The sequence below is a fragment of the Globicephala melas genome, chromosome 1 (assembly GCF_963455315.2).
Source record: "Globicephala melas chromosome 1, mGloMel1.2, whole genome shotgun sequence".
NCBI lineage: Eukaryota > Metazoa > Chordata > Mammalia > Artiodactyla > Delphinidae > Globicephala > Globicephala melas.
The window spans coordinates 75031003-75047331 of record NC_083314.1 but is presented as its reverse complement, the minus strand read 5'-3'; the positions used below and the strand labels follow the sequence as shown (position 1 = coordinate 75047331).

The 16329-nt window shown below is 51.7% G+C and overlaps 3 protein-coding genes across 8 annotated transcripts in view; 1 reads left to right on the top strand and 2 right to left on the bottom strand.

Moving 5' to 3' along the window:
- The window catches only part of SMG5 (SMG5 nonsense mediated mRNA decay factor), a 30258-nt gene extending 25180 nt beyond the window's left edge, over positions 1-5078 (bottom strand). For 2 of the 4 annotated variants that reach the window (XM_030842265.3, XM_060298063.2), the window contains exon 1: positions 3238-3464. In XM_030842265.3, coding sequence (XP_030698125.1) covers positions 3238-3311 — 74 coding nt within the window. In that variant the 5' untranslated portion in view covers positions 3312-3464. Of the gene's footprint in view, positions 1-3237; positions 3465-5056 lie in introns of those variants that run through there. The other 2 variants (XM_030842266.3, XM_030842267.3) reach the window with 2 other exon arrangements.
- An 86-nt stretch (positions 5079-5164) lies between these two features.
- TMEM79 (transmembrane protein 79) lies at positions 5165-10861 on the top strand. The gene is made up of 4 exons (XM_030842269.2): positions 5165-5299; positions 6093-6895; positions 7176-7389; positions 9818-10861. The coding sequence occupies exons 2-4, from the start codon at positions 6136-6138 to the stop codon at positions 10029-10031; spliced, it is 1188 nt and encodes a 395-aa protein (XP_030698129.1). The 5' UTR covers positions 5165-5299; positions 6093-6135; the 3' UTR covers positions 10032-10861.
- On the bottom strand, positions 9005-14105 carry GLMP (glycosylated lysosomal membrane protein). Of its 3 annotated transcripts, XR_009563709.2 has the most exons (7): positions 13976-14105; positions 13223-13480; positions 12819-13019; positions 12476-12694; positions 11746-12002; positions 11318-11631; positions 9007-11017 (listed from the first exon to the last, which is right to left on the bottom strand). XR_009563709.2 is itself a non-coding variant. In XM_030842270.3 (6 exons), exons 1-6 carry the CDS (start codon positions 14051-14053, stop codon positions 11466-11468), a joined length of 1179 nt encoding a protein of 392 aa, XP_030698130.2. In that variant the 5' UTR covers positions 14054-14105; the 3' UTR covers positions 9008-11465. The 3 variants fall into 3 exon arrangements, 2 of the variants coding, with proteins under 2 accessions (XP_060154103.1, XP_030698130.2); XM_030842270.3 differs by having other exon boundaries at positions 9008-11631; XM_060298120.2 differs by lacking the exon at positions 12819-13019 and having other exon boundaries at positions 9005-11631.
- Between the last annotated feature and the right edge of the window lie 2224 nt (positions 14106-16329).

Sequence of the window (16329 nt, the reverse complement as noted above, 5' to 3'; positions counted from 1 at the left end):
GGGTAAGAGAAAGGGGGAGGGTGTCCCTAAACTGCTTAGTTATAAGGTCTCCTGGATCCTGCTGAAGGAACTGTTTCTTTAATATAAAGTGCAGGCTCTGGAACCAGACAGTCTGGGTTCAAATCCTAGCTCTACTTCTTACAAGCTATGTGGTCCTGGGTAAAAAATCTAACTTCCGGGACTTCCCTGGTGGTCCAGTGGTAAAGAATCTGCCGTCCAATGCAGGGGACATGGGTTCAATCCCTGGTCGGGGAACTAAGATCCCACATGCCGTGGGGCAACTAAGCCTGCGTGCCTCAACTAGAGAGCCCATGTGCTGCAAACTACAGAGCCCACGCACCCTGGAGCTTGCACACCACAACTAGAGAGAAAAAACCCACACGCCACGACTAGAGAGAATCCCGCACGCCGCAAAGATGCCGCATGCCTCAACGAAGATCCCGTGTGCCACAGCTAAGACCCAATGCAGCCAAAAAAAAAACCCTTAAAAAGAAAAATCTAACTTCCTTATGTGTCAGTTCTCTCATCTCTAAAATGGGATTAATATCATCATCTACTTTGTAGGGGTTAAATTAGCTAATATATAAAGCACTTGTAACAGTGCCTTGTACACAGTAAGTACTCAAAAAATATTAGTCTTCATCCTGAGGAAGATATTCCAGACCCTAAGAGAAAAGTTCAAGGAAACTCTACAATGGATGGCCAAGAGGTGCCTGGGTAAGTATCATCTCTGGAAGGGTAAAACCCAGAGGACAGACAGCAGCTGTGAGAACAGGTGAATCAGGCACAGCTCTGGACACAAAACAACCAAACAATAGGGAGTGATGATTCATAAAACAGTCCAAAATTGTTTCAGAACACTGAAACATGCTCCTGGGCTGGGGAAAGTGGGCCACAGCAGGCTAGCATCTTGTGGTGGCTCAGGTGGTACACCACTAAAAGCTGTCCTGTACAGGGCGAAGTGACCGCCAACACCCAGCTGAGTGGGTGGGATGGTAATCAAGGCCTTCTCACAGGCAATCTTAAGAGCCCAGCATTTCTCCAAACACCTCCTGGGCTGCCTAGAGATGGAAGCCAAACCCTTTCAGCCATCCTGGCCCTCAATGCCAAGGGCAGCACCAGGCAGCCATCAGTGATATGCCAGCTTAGCCCCCAGGAAAGGGCTTTTAACTTCAGTGCCATGCACAGATGTAAGGAGGCTGTGTGTGTATGTATTTTTATGGACAGGCCCCAGAGCTTTCCTTAGATTCTCAATTCAAAAAGGTTAGTAACCACTACTCAAGGAAGTTCTAATTGCAAACTCTTAAACCTGAGAGGTCTCCGCACTTTCTTCCACATTTCCCATCAGACCCTAAGCTCCTCCACTAAATTGTAATCTCTAGAACAAAAACTACAAAAAAAAGTCTTGTGTCTCATTCACTATTGTAATCCTAGGCCTAGCAGTGTTAAAAAAAAAATGTTTTTAAAAAAACAGTTAAAATTGGCCTAATTAACTGGTGCTTGTGTCCCTTCCAGCATCCCTTTTCCAGCTGCCTTTTCTGAGGGGCTTAAAACATTTCAGAATTTCATTTCTGTAAACAGACCGTGGGAATTTCCCAAATTTACTGAAGGTCGGATGACAGTTACATAGTCTAACAACATATTTACCTTGGGCCAAGAAATCAGACCTTCCTCCCCCAGTTCTTCCACCAATCAACACTGCTATAATAAATAATAAAGAGAGATCCGCTGCCTCAAATTTCCACCCTGCCCAAAGCCAACAACACAAAATTACCAGCAGAGATACCCACGTGCACACATGTAAACCACACATGCAAACATATCTGCTTAAGTCAGTCAGTTCTGTGAGGACAGTGGCTTGAGAAAAAACAAGATTTGTGAATGATTAGAAGGATGACCAGAGCCATTTCCAAAAGCTGGAGACAAGTAAGGAATCTTGCAAGCACTGCCCACTCTCTGTCTGACAGGCAGCACTGACAATCGGCTGCATGACAAGGCACACGTGCCATCCCAGCCAACTGCTCACCCACCTGGAGACTGCTTGGGGCAGCCCACAGTGAGAGCCCTGGGGCTGATAGATTGGATCACTTTTCTATTTTTGCATCAGCCTATACTCCCCTCTGCCTTCTGGCTTAGGAAGCCAAAGCAGGCAGGATGCCTACTCAAGGGAGGAAAAGACAACATGTTCTTGACTCTTTCACTGTCAAGATGAGGCCCATGGCTCTGAAGCTGGTCTTCTCATGCAAACACCTCTGGTTCTATAGAGCCTGAGCCGAATGAAAACCCCAAACCCTACTCCCTATTAGAAAGCAGAAAACTCAATTTGGTCTCTATGCTTCAACCTACTTTGATCCAGTTCAAGAGCCCATGTTTCAGCTGCCCCACACAGAAAATCCTCGACTCGGGGCAGGAGGAGCTCACTCTGGATGGGAAGAGCTCATACTGGCCTGTTCCCAACAGAGGGCTGAAAGGCTGAAGATGTGAGTGGCACTGTGGAAATCAGAAACCAGGAATGGAAGTTGCCTGGCAAGAGACTGTAGTCATGAGGCTGGAAGGAAGGCAGAACTCAGGAGTCCCCAGGTGCCCTGAAATGGGCTCCTATGACCTAAGAACATTCTGGACTCAAAGTCCTTCACCGCCCTTCCAGTCCAACACAAATAGTCTTCCAGCCTCTTTCTTTTCATTCCGATTCCCAAAACTTAGAGTCATAAGGGACCTCAAAGCCTATCAAATCCAAACCTCTCCTTTTAAGGGTGAGAAAACTGAGGCCCAAGGTTAAACTGTGAGAGAATGGCAAAGCAAGGAGCTGAACCTGGCTCTCTTGATTTCAGTCCAGGCCTCTTCCCTGTAAGTCCTTACAGGGTTCTAAGCACCATTCCCTTCCGGGTTTTTCTCCTATCTGTGACCCCGCCCTCACCTTCCCAACCCCTGCAGTCCCCAATTCCCACCTTCTTACCCCAAATCCGCAAAGCTCGGTGCCAGCCCCAAGCTCACTGCGGAAGGTATCCCTCCACGTGCTTCCCTCCCAACCTCCCACCCACCCAATTCCTTCTTTCTGCTCAATCCAGCGTTACGGGGCCCCGAGCCCTCTGCTCCCTCCAAAATTGCACCCCCCCTCCCTCGCCCGCACCCCAGCCCGGCACCAGAGCCCGCCCGCCCGGGAGGCCCCGCCCCTCGCTGTCCCCCCCCCCCCCCCACTTCCCTTGGCGGCTGCACTCACACCCCGGCCCCTCTCACCGGTAAAGCCGCTTAGTGTGGAGGACCTTTGCTTCGGGCTCGCTGCTCTCCCCTGTGGGGGGGCCTTGGCTCATGGTGCCCGGGCCCGGGGGCGGATCCCGGTCACAGACCCCCGCCACCTACCGCTACCGCCACCACTGCCGTCTCCGACCGTAACCGCAGCCACCACCGCCGCCGGCCCTGCTCGGCCGCCATAGCTGCGAGGCAGCTGCCCGCGACAGCTCCTCCTCCGCCTGCCAAATATCGCGATACAAGCTGGAAGTTGCGGGCCATTGGCCTGCCACTACCAAATCTCGCGAAACTCGTTTTCCCTCCCGGGAAGTTGCCAGAACTAACTGTGGGCAGCATGGCATCTTTCTGGCTTCTGCAAGCCCTTGCGAAAAACTTTATTGACAAAGCTGTCAGAGAACGAACAGTGAACTCTGCGGGGGAGCTGAGGCTAAGCTGGATCCGGGCAGATGGACTCACAGCTAGGAGTATGACTTTGCTTTGTCCGACGGTGGTCATTTGGTCCATCCTTCTGCCCGCACCCCGCACCCCCGCCACATTTGAGCCGAGCCCCTTTCAGATTACTAGTTAGGGTGATTCCACTTCTCCCTTTTCCCCCATTATTTAAACAAACAAAAAACGTGTATGTGAAAATTTTCTTGGAAAGAGTCAAGCATAGCGTAAGAGTAAGGCCCTCCAATACAGGACTCTTGTACAGGCACCTCGGCCCTTCAGCTCCCGCACCCCAACCCAAAGATTTCCACTTGCATGTTCATCTCTCACCAGTCCAGCAAACATTTATTGAACACCTGCTGTCTTCCAGTCACGATGCTGGGTTCTGGAGACACAGAGATGAGCAATCCAGACACTGTCCCTGCCCTCACAAAGCTCAAATAACTTCAGGGGAAAAGATCCACAGGACTGAGAAGGTACACCCTTAAGCGTTTCTGCCCCCGGAAAGATCACCTTGGATTCCAATTGCTTTCTTAAACCTTAAACCTAACCTAAAAGGCAAGGTGTTCAGGGGACCTGTGTACCACTGTAATGGGAACATAAATTCCTTTTCCAGACACCGACCTTCTTTCTGTTCCTGAAACAACCTGTCTTTTCCACTTATTGGCCTTTCACCTGCTGTTTCTCTGCCTGGAACACTCGTTCTCCTGATTTCCCATCAAGTCTCAGCTCAAATATCATTCTGGCAAAGAGGTTTTCCCTACTGAAATTGTCATATTGGTTTAGTTGCTAGGCTTCTTTATTATCTGTTATCCCAAAAGAACAAGCTCTTTAAGCGCAGAGGCTTTTTTTTTTTGGCCGCGTGGGGTCTTTGTTGCTGCACGTGGGCTTTCTGGCTTTCTCTGGTTGCAGGGAGCGGGGCTGCTCTTCCAGGGGCTACTCTTCGTTGTGGTGCGCGGCCTTCTTATTGCGGTGGCTTCTCTTGTTGTGGAGCTCAGGCTCTAGGCGCGCAGGCTCTAGAGCACAGACTCAGTAGTTGTGGCACACGAGCTTAGTTGCTCCGTGGCATCTGGACTCTTCCCAGACCAGAGATAGAACCCGTGCACGCTGCATTGGCAGGCGGATTCTTAACCACTGCGCCACCAGGGAAGTCCCAAGCACAGACACTTTGCCTGTCATCTTGCTCTTTCCTGTGTCTGTGCCTAGCTAATAATAGGTGCTCAATAAATATTGAATGAATAAGTGTAGAAATTCAACCTGTTTTTGGGTATCCCAATCTACTCCAAGCACCCTCTGATGCCCAAACCCACTTCTTCCTCCTTTGCTTTCCTGTGCTGAGGGTTCCTACGCATTCCATGTTGCTAGGACACACACTTACCTCTATGATCAGCTGCACCCCCACTTTCAGAAAGGATGACGTCCTCCTTTAATGCTTTTTCTGTCGGCAGATTCAGCAGGGCGGGGCCTGCCCCTTTAAACTGGGCCACACCTGCTCTGGTCAGACTGGTTTGGAGACACAGGTAAAGGGAGGGAGACTGAGAGGAATACTCGCAGAGCCAGCAGGGAGCTGGGCAGCTCCTTCCCGGACACTGGGAACCCTCTACCTCTCTCCAGATGGAAAGTAAGTGGGTGTCATGGGTCCAGACACTAAGGGTTAGGAGGTCCTTGAGGAGATGGAGAGAGGGGAATCAGCCCCATCCAGAAGCAGTGAGATGGAAGGCGGCAGGGAGGGAAGAAAGACCAGCGAGGAGGCACGGGAAACAGTCTTGATTAGACTTAGAGATCAGAATGAACAGACTCAGGCCCTCCGGAGACGTTGTGGGTGGGTTACTGAGAAGTTTGGAAACTGACCAGGTATCCAGATTGGTGACAAAAGAACAGGATGCACTGCTGTTGCCAGTTCCTTGGGACAGATCTCTTGGCAAATCATTGGTATCAGTTGCCAGGAGAGTTCCAGTTGGGGATCTGCAGGGGAATGGGAGGTGTGGAGGTGAAGGGGCATCTTCTCTGTCCCACAAGAATATCCTTAGTGGGAATAAAATCCTTGGCAAAATTCTAGACCTCTCCTTTTCCTCCCATTCCTGCATTAGGGTGGCCATGACCCCAGGGGTTTTGGTGGAGGGGGTAGAAGGCGTGGGTGGAGGCTGGCTGAGGCCACAGCTGCCAGCACCTGTGCCCCCTGACTCACCCTCTCCTGCTGAATAGCATTTGATGTCGAAAGGGTGCCTCCATTTCGGCTCTCACTTCCCTCCTGCCTCCCTCTGTTTCAACACCTTCCTCCGGACCATGTTCTCCCTAAGGTCCCAGAAAGGACTAAAGTCCATGAGGCTGGCTGCCCTGGAGACTTCCTGTTCTGTCAGCCCTTCCTGAGGGCCAGAGGATGGCAGCTTCTGAAAGAACTTTACTCCCTCCAGGGTGACATGACCTTGCGGTAGACCCCAGAAGTGAAGCCCCAGGATGACAGAACCCGAGACCCTGGCCCTGCTGGAAGTGAAGGGGCCAGAGGCCCTGGAGAAGAGCCCACCCCAGGCTTTGGTCCCCAATGGCCGGAAGCTGGAAGGGGAAGATGGGGTTGAGTCCCCTGGAGCTGAGTCCTCCAGAGCGGGATCTTCAGCTGGGTCTCCCACAGCCGGAGAGGGGACGGAGGATGGTCTAGACAGCACAGTAAGTGAGGCTGCCACCTTGCCCTGGGGGACTGGCCCCCAGCCCAGTGCCCCGTTCTCAGATCCCCCTGGCTGGAGGAACATTGAGCCTGAGCCCCTTAAGTCAGAGCCACCCAGCAAGCTAGAGGAGTTGCCCGAAGATGACGCCAGCCTGCTGCCCGAGAAGGTGGCCCGGGCCTTCGTGCCCATCGACCTACAGTGCATTGAGCGGCGGCCCCAGGAAGACCTCATTGTGTGCTGTGAGGCCAGCGAGGGTGAGCGCCGCCAGACCTTCCTGCCCACCCGGGCCACCCACCCTGAGCCCCCGGAGCGCAAGTGGGCCGAGGCAGTGGTGAGGCCGCCTGGGTACCCCTGTGGGTGCTGCAGGGGACGTGGAGGCCATGAGGGGCTGAGGGCCATGGCCTCGGTGGGAGCCGCCCTCATCCTCTTCCCCTGCCTGCTCTATGGGGCATATGCCTTCCTGCCCTTCGATGCCCCGCGCCTGCCGACCATGAGTTCCCGCCTCATCTACACGCTGCGCTGCGGGGTCTTTGCCACCTTCCCCATTGTACTGGGTGAGCCTGGGCCCTGCAAGAAGGGAGGGGGCATGTGGGAGCTCGGCTGGAGGGCAGGGCCTGCCTGGCTTGGGGAGCAGGGGAGTTTCCCTTCACTAGACCTGGACCCTCAGGGCCTCCCACACCCTGTCACCCCTGTGTGCCCACCTCCTCCCAGGACCACCTCAGCCCCACCCACGGTGCAGAGCCCATGCCCATGAGCTCTCTGCTACGAACCCTGCCTCCAGCTTCCTGCCTGCCGCTCCTCTCCTGACCCTATGTGTCCTCCAACCCTACCCAGGGATCCTGGTGTACGGGCTGAGCCTGTTGTGCTTTTCTGCCCTGCGGCCCTTTGGGGAGCCACGACGGGAGGTGGAGATCCACCGGCGATACGTGGCCCAGTCGGTCCAGCTCTTCATCCTCTACTTCTTCAACCTGGCCGTGCTTTCCACCTACCTGCCCCAAGACACCCTCAAACTGCTCCCTCTGCTCACTGGTCTCTTCGCCATCTCCCGGTGAGCTGGGGCTGGGGGTGGGGCAGAGGGAGGTGCTGGTGCTCAAGAGGCCCAGGCATCTGAATGTCTGGAGAGCCAGGGAGCTTTCTGGATTCTGCAGCAGCCCAAATGTGCACCCCGGAAAGTTGAGTCACTTTCTTCCTTGTACTTTACCTCACCTGGTAGCAGGTGATCAGCTCATATGTCTTTCATAAGAGACATGTATCAACCTAGAACTGGAAAGGCTTTCAGGTGTCACCTAGACCAACCTCCCACCCCTTGCGGCCACTCCTCTGTGGCACTCTGATCAGGTGGCCACTGGCTGAACACTGGTTGAACAGCCCCTGTGACCAAGTGCTTAGTTCTTTGTAAGGCAGTCTTGTTTCATTTTTCAGAAGTCCTAATTATTAGAAAGTCCTTTTTTATATTGTGCTAAAAACTGCCGCCCTGACTCTGACCTCTGTAATTGCCTAGACAAATTCAGATCTTTGAAAACAGCTCTCAATTCCCCCACTCCAACACTCTGCTTCCCCAGTGTTTACTTTGCTAAATGGCCCTGGTCCCTTCACTATCCTGTGTCCTTCCCTCTAGGCAGGAAATTCTCCTGTCAAATGGGAGGGATGGGGGCTGGTCAAGGGTATTGTCCTGTTCATACAAGCCAAGGCCACATAGGTCTCATGGCAGCCTCATTACTCTGCTTTCATTTAGAATTTGTAGGCACCTGAAATCCTTAGGGGTGTTTTCACATGAACTACTGTTAACCCAGAAGGCACCTTGGAATTTCTGAAGCCAAATGCAGGCTTTCCATTTTGTCCCCTAATACATTTCCTTTTGTTATTTTCCATAGAGCATTCCAGGTAGCTTTAACTGCTAAAGCATTCTTCCTATTTAGCTTAAATCTGTCTTCCTGTCACTTCTGACTGTAGTCTAGTGGTCATTTGTCCCACCAGCCTCCTGACCATCATTCAGCCCTGCAAGTTCTCCCAGTAGATGTTTCCCAAGATAAATATGTTCCTGCTCATGTAACTCAACCTCCCATCTCTCTCTCGGGGAATGCTGGTCTCAGACAGAAGTTGGTTTAAGCACCAAGAATCATCAGGGAGCTAAAGGACCAGCAATCGTCTGGTCCATCTCACCCATTTTACAGAGAGAAAGTGACTACAGATTGGGGGAGAAGACTCGCATAGGTCAGTCAGCAGCAGAGGCAGGACTAGAACCCAGGTCCCTTCCTTCTCTCATCCAGGGTCCTTCTTCCCTACCATGGGCAAGTTACTTAAGTATTTTGTGCCTCAGTTTCATCATCTGTAAAATGGAGTTATTGTGAAGATTAAGTGAGTTAATTCATGTAGAGTGCTTGCAACAGTCTAGTACTTGGTAAGTGTTCACTAAATGTGAACTTTCATATTATTATTATGCTATGCTGCCTCCTGGTGCAGTAGAAAAGCAGCAGTTACTCTTTCCTCCGTTTCCCAGGTAAAAAAAAATAGAGACATCACAATTTTGTAATAAGTGATCCTTCATATATTAAGAGGAAGCTGCTGCCCTCCCGCCACTGAGGAGTGTGTATTTTGAATGGATCTTCCAAGAGGGGAAATTTGGTTGTGCCTAGTCCATCCCTCTGGGCTTCAAGCTCTCTTGAAGCTGGTTTCCCTACTCTCTCCCTTCCCTGAGGGGCAGGAGACGGGGTGATGAACAGGCATGGGTTCAAACCATGGTTTTACTATTTCCCCAATGTGTGACTTTGGACCAGTCTTACTTAACCCTTTTGGAATCTTAGTTTCTTCATCTGCAAAAGGGGAAGTAAATACAATGGAATGTACTGCAGCTGTGAAATAATGAAGCTGTTTATATACTAATATAACACAATCTCCAAGATACATTAAATGAGGGAAAAAATCAATGTGCAGAACAATCTCATATTTAGTATGCTACCAAACTTCCAAAAAAAAAGAGAAAAGGAAAACATAAATCTTTTTGCTCATATGTACAGAAAACATCACGATGTACAAGAAACCATAATACTGGATGTCTGGGGTGGGAGTGGAAGAGGTGAGAAGGTGAAGGACGAGAATAGGGTATCTGGGAATCAGTAAAGGAAGACATTTTACTATACTCACTGGTACCTTTGAATTTTGAACCATGTAAACGTATACTGCCTACTCAAAATTTTTTAATTAAAATTTGAAAAGTACACAAAGAGGGAGGTGAACAATATTCACACTTCATAGAGATGCGGGGGTCTAAATTAAATTAAACATTGCCCCTAAAGTAATTGGTACCATGCCTGGCACATGGTAAGTACATAAACACTGGCTGTCTTTAGAGGTATCAGTTGTGCTGACCAACACCCAGCTACTGCCTTCACTTTGTATTCTCCCCATCATCAGCCTGTTGCCAGTTAGCTCATGTACTCCCCTCAAGGAAAGCCTGATCTTTTCTTGCCTCCCAGGCTGATATACTGGCTGACCTTTGCCGTGGGCCGCTCCTTCCGAGGCTTTGGCTACGGCCTGACATTCCTGCCCCTGCTGTCCATGCTGGTGTGGAACCTCTACTATATGTTCGTGGTGGAGCCCGAACGCATGCTCACTGCCTCCGAGAGCCGCCTGGACTACCCTGACCACGCCCGCTCAGCCTCAGACTACAGGCCTCGCTCCTGGGGCTAAGCCGCCCCACCCCCTTGCTCCCAGCCCTGGTACCTGGGTGGGATGAACCCACCTACTGCCCCGGCAGGGGTCCCATCCAATCAGAGCCTGGACTGTCCCCTGCTCTCCGAGCTGGGGCACTCCCCTTCACCTTTGGAGCCTGGGACAATTAGGCGGGAGGGACTCAGACATTCTTTCAGGGAAAGAGGTGGACAGCCATATTCCTTAAGGATGCTGAGGACACAGGACCAGGAGCAGAGGCTTGGTTCCTTCCTGAGCAGCCTCCCACCACTGCCGCTAGGGCCCACAATGGCTGGACTCTGCTCCACTCTCCAGCCTCCTGTAAGGCAGCCAGCAGAGCCACAACCAAAACTCTGACCATTTCTGTGCTGGGTGTCCAAGCAGAGGGCCTCAAAGAGACTAGAAACCTTGCCCATGCCTAAAGGTAATGGCTGGCCATCAGATCAAATAGGACGTTCATGTCTGGTGAAAACCTTCTTGGGGACCTGTATTCAGGACCCTCCATGACTGGCCATATAGGCCCTTGAGCCTCAGTCAAGTCAATTACAGCTGTCCCAATCCAGTGTGGCTGCCTCCTCCCTTCCAACCCTTTAGGTCCCTGTAACCTTGCACCTCCATACTGCCCAGAAGTCATACCTCTCTCATGGGAAGAGGAGCAGACAGGGAAACCTGCCTCCCAGGAGGCGTGTATGTGTGTGTGTGTGTGTGTGTGTTTGTGTGTGTGCGTGAGTGTGTGCGCGCACACACCCACACCTGTGGTGGCTGGGAGTGGTGGGAAGACATAGTGGTTGATGTTAACCCCATGTGAATGTGTGTGTAACAATAAACAACTACCACTGTCTTCCTTGGCTCTTCCTTCGTGTTTGCGCCCTCGTCTCAAGTGTCCCATCCTTGTTTGATTCAGACTGCACCAGGGACCTCCCAGCTGCACATGTTGAAGAGTGGCCGGCAGGAGCCTGGTCCCATGGCAAGGGAGAGAACTGGGCCTGGGGAAGAAACGGCGCTGCAAACAAGAAATTGCCTTCCATGCCCACCTCCAACCCTTTCATTCCCTGGAACCAGACCCAGCAACACTCACACACTGGGAGACAAGCCCTGGGGAAAAACTTAGTCTATTTCATGCCCTCCAGGGTAGCAGACAAGTCAGAAGGCCTCTCATTTAGGCCTGTGAGTCCCATTCAAGGGAAATGGGGGGGTGGAGGGGCGGGGAGGCAACGAGGAGGGGACCCTCCCTCTAGCAATCACTCTGTCCCTGGTCCCTCCTCAAAGTTTGAAGGAAGCCCCACCTGGGTCCGCAGGAAGTTGAGGCTGGTCTCTGAGGTTCTGCAGAAAAGCAAGATGCGAAAAGGGAGCAGCTGGCTAGGAATACTGACCCTCAAACCTGCAGACCAGCAAGGCAGTTCCAGTAATGTCCTTCCCTCTAGAGAGCAGGCCTCAGTTTATAGGCTGATATTCTGAGTACCGCTTGTGGCCCAGCAGCAGAAACACGCCTCCTGCCAGCAGCATGAGCGCTGGAGCACCCAGGGCCACTGCCATGATGCCTAGGACTAGCGAGGACAAGGCATCTACTGGAGGGGTGCCCACACCCAGGAGCATGGACCTAGAGCGAGCAGAGTGAGAAAGAGAGGTGAGCAGGCTTAGCGGGGAAGGCCGAGAGGCCCAACCCTCCTCCACTTCGACCTCCCAAACCCTTGGCCCAGGCCCTGACTCTCACCAGCTGAGGTAGTGTTTGTCCCAGTAGCCAGGGCCTGTGGAAGTCCCAAATGTCAGATTGAAGGCACAGAAGTTGTTCTGGGACCCAAAGAAGGCTCGGACAATGGGTGACTGGGGGAGAAGGTATGCCAAGGTGGGGTAAAGAGGGGAAGCTTGGCAGGGCATGGCTGATTCCCGGCCCCCCTGCTTCTGAGAGAAAGCCACTGGTCGCCATTGCATGAAGCCTGATGGGAGGGAGCCCCATAGCAGCTGGTCCAACTGGGGAGAAAGGCAAACAGGCAAGATGAGGAGGACCAGAAAGATGCCCGACCTTTCTGTTCCCCCACCCTTTCCCAGCCTCTGTCTGTCACGAGTTGTCCTGAATCCTAGGCCTGGTTCTAGAACTCACAGGCTGTTTGCATCGATCTCTCCTCTGTAGAAAGGGGAGCTGGACTGGATGGCACTGGGTCCTTTTCCAGCCTCAACACTCAGCAAGCCTGCACTCAGCTCCCTCCTTTGGGCCCCCGGGCCCTTGCAAATCCCATCTGTCAGAGCACTAGTCACACTGTACTGCCTTCCCTCTGGCTCCTCCACTGAGAGCAGAGACTGGGCTAATTCATTAGCACAGTGCCCAGCACTTAAAGGAGCTGAGTGAAGTGTTGCTAAATGGTAAATGGTTGAATTATTCTCTGAGGTCCTAATGGGGTCCCCCTTCACCCCACACCCATCTGCTTCTCTGCTGGAAGCCTGACCTGGAAGACGGCAGGTGCATATTCATCATCGATGGAGTGCTGCTCCTGCACTGAGGGGCAGTCAGGGCCATGGCCCAACGTGGCTACCTCCAGCCCAAACAAGGAGTGGTTTCCCCGGGGAGAGGCCCCAACCAGGTCCACCTCTAGCTGGCAGGTGTCCGCTGTGTGCAGGAGGCGAGGGGGTTGGGCCGGTCGGCCAGATCCGGAGAAGGCCTGAACCTAGGATGGAAGAGGCATGGGAGGTGTGGGAAGCAGGTGGATGCCTGTGTTTGAAGGCAACCCCCATCATTAACTCCCACCCTCGTAAACCAGCCTTTTGAGTTCTGATTCCCCATACCCTTACCCTGAAGGCCAGGCTGCCACTGGCAAAAGCCCCAGTGGGGTCGTGAATGGGGTGGCCTCGAAATGTGGCACTCAGGGTGGCAGGATCCAATGAGTCAGTGATGTTGTCCCAGGAGAAATCGGCCAAGGAGTATGGGGGATATGATTTTCCTGGAGGCTTTGCGGCTGCATCGGATGTGTCGGTGCTGTCAAACTCAAACAGCTGGCGGGTGGGGGTGCGGAGGGACTAGGCTTGCCTGAGTCCAGCTTTCTCCTGAATCACCACCACCACCCGTTCACTGGCCCCACCCCAGGCTCTCATACCTGACTCGACTTCACCTACCCCCAGTCTTCAGTTTCTCCCTCTAACTCGAATGAACCCTCACCTCTGCACTCTTCCCCTTGGTTCTCCCCCAACCTCCTCACCCTGGTAAAGACGATGGCAGAAGAAAACTGGATGCTCTCCTTGGGGAGCACCATGAGACCCCCGTCAGGCTCAGAGGAAATCAGGAGGTTCCAGTTGACACTCAGGGTGCTGTTGGGGGTGTTGGTGGCCACCAGCAGCACGGCTGGGGGTCCCAGGCTGCTCCACACATAGTGCAGGGTGGAACTGGCACCCACTGCCCGGATATGAAGCAGGTTCTGGGAAGGGTCCAGACAGTCAGAGATGACCTTCAGAGACACCTGGAACATGGAGCAGTGGAGGGTCAAGCAAACAGGATCAGGGAGAGACACAGAGCAAAGAAGTTTGGGGATAAGGAGAGGGGCCTTGGAAAATGATGAGGAAAGGGTGGGACCTTGGGGGCCTAGGCAAGAGGAATGCTTGTGGGAGCTAACAGAACCTTCTTGTAAAGGGCAGAAGTGGGTAGAGCCAGAACTGCCTTGACCCTGGTGGAGAGATCAGGGCACAGGGCTGAGAGGAAGAAAGAAATCCAACACTTGTTTGGACCTGGCTCACTCAGAACTAAGTCAAGGTCCAGGTTTCACCAGAAGACAGGAAGCTCTCACATCCACCCTGCTCCACAATCCTGTCCCGTGACCCATGGCTGCTCCGACCCCCAGTTTGAAAAACTCTTTTGTCAATGCAAGCACACTCCACCCCCACCAATTGTTTGCCCTAGATTCCAACCACCCTTCAAGGTAGCATATCCGGAAACACCTACTGCTCTAGCCCCTCACCTGGCGGGTCTCCTCCCCCAGAAGGCCAAACGGAGCTGCTGTCAGAAGTAGGCTCAGGAGGAGCACGGCGCTCCTCATAGCTTCTCATGCAGTCCCAACTTCAGAAGGCGGAAGAGACGCTGAAATCATGTGACTCACAGATTCAGCTGATCTCTTTAAAGGGCGGGACCATCACAACAGTTCTTAAAGAGACCGCCTCCCTTAACCCAGATTTGTGAGTGAGAATAGAATCAGAAAGGTTAGGAGTTCGTCATCCCCAACTGACCTGGCAAGCAAGTCATCCCAGGCTAGATCTGCAGACATCCTCCCAACCTCTCCTACCCAACTGGTCCCGCTAAAGTTACCTATAAGCAGGCATGATGTCTGGATTCAACATCCAAATGTAATCTATAGAATGACTCTGTGGCAGGGAAGGCACTGAGAAGAATTTGAAGGAATTCGATGGAAGAGACAGCACACCTCAGAGGGTTCTTTTTGTCAGTTTTTAATATTTATTGAGCCCCCAGCTATGCAGGTTCTTGTCCTGGAAGAGCTCACTATTTTATTGTGGAGAAAAGAAACCTCAGAAAACAGGACATGAAAGTGATACATAATTGTCATAGGAGGGAGTTCATGTCTGGCTGAATGAATGCACTTATTATTTTTCTTGGTTTTTTTCTTTAATTTTTAAATTTTATGTATATTTTGGCTGCGTTGGGTCTTTGTTGCTGTGCGCGGGCTTTCTCTAGTTGCGGCAAGTGGGGGCTAATCTTCGTTGCGGTGCACGGGCTTCTCATTGTGGTGGCTTCTCTTGTTGCGGATCACAGGCTCTAGGTGCATGGGCTTCACTGCGACGCGTGAGCCCTAGAGCGCACAGGCTTCAGTAGTTGCAGCACGTGGGCTCAGTAGTTGTGGCGCACAGGCTTAGTTGTTCTGCAGCATGTGGGATCTTCCCAGACCAGGGATCGAACCTGTGTGCCCTGTATTGGCAGGCGGATTCCTAATCATTGCGCCACCTGGGAAGTCCTTTCTTGTTTTTTTGTTTTTGGTTTGTTTGTTTGTTTTGCCTAATCCTAAAATTATTCTGGCTAATAAAAAATGCATACAGTACAATATTCATAAGGTACCAAAGGGTACCACCCCTATTCCCCAGCAACCTGGGTCCTTCCTTGAGACAACCACTATTATCAGTTTCTCATGTGTCCTTCATAAAATATTCTATGCATGCTCGAGTGTATGTTTTGTTGGGTTTTTTTTGGCCGCGCCATGTGGCATCTGGGATCTTAGTTCCCTGACCAGGGATCGAACCCGTGCCCCCTGCAGTGGAAGTGCAGTCTTAACCACTGGACTGCCAGGGAACTCCCTCAAGTGTGTGTGTGTGTGTGCACACTTGATAATACATATATACATATACATATATACACACATATATATGTATAATAAGATACAACGGAATCCACTGTTCTGCAGTTTGTTTTTTCACTTATACATTGAGGAATGTTCTGTATCAATGCACTTGGAGTTGTCTCATTCTCCAGTCTTTCATTGCAGGGTGGACGTTCCATGGGTATATTTAGCCAGAACCTTGATAGTATCCAACATTTTGCTACGGCAAACAACACTGAAAGGAATATCCCTGTATGAAAAGCATTTCATACATATTTGTAACCAAATCTATAGGATAAACACCCAGGAGTAGAATTGCCCAGTCAAGTTGCCCTCTATGAGGTTCATCAATTGACACTCACACCATGTCTGAGAGCCCATTTCCCCCACACCCTGGCAAGTGCTTACCAAACTTAATTTGCATTTCCCTATGAATAAGGTTAAACATCTCTTCATGCTTTATTAGTCATTTATTTTTTGCTTCTCTGGAGCTATTTATACACTTTGCCTATTTTTCTGAGGCCCTATCTTCTTTTTTTTTTTTTTTTTTTTTTTTGCAGTAAGCGGGCTTCTCACTGTTGTGGCCTCTCCCGTTGCGGAGCACAGGCTCCAGACACGCAGGCTCAGCGGCCATGGCTCACGGGCCTAGCCGGTCCGCGGCATGTGGGATCTCCCCAAAACGGGGCACGAACCCGTGTCCCCTGCATCGGCAGGCGGACTCTCAACCACTGCGCCACCAGGGAAGCCCGGCCCTATCTGCTTAATGGCCAAGTTCTAAAAGTTCAAGGAAATCAACTCTTGTATTGTTGCAAACATCATCCTCCCTCTCCCATTTGTTCTTTTTTTGCCATGCAAATATTCTATGTAGTTACATTTATTATTTTTCCCCACTCTGATAAGTCTTTATTTACTTACTTACTTACTTACAGCCACACTGTGCAACTTGCAGGATCTTAGTTCCCTGACCAGGGATGGAACCCGCGCCCTTG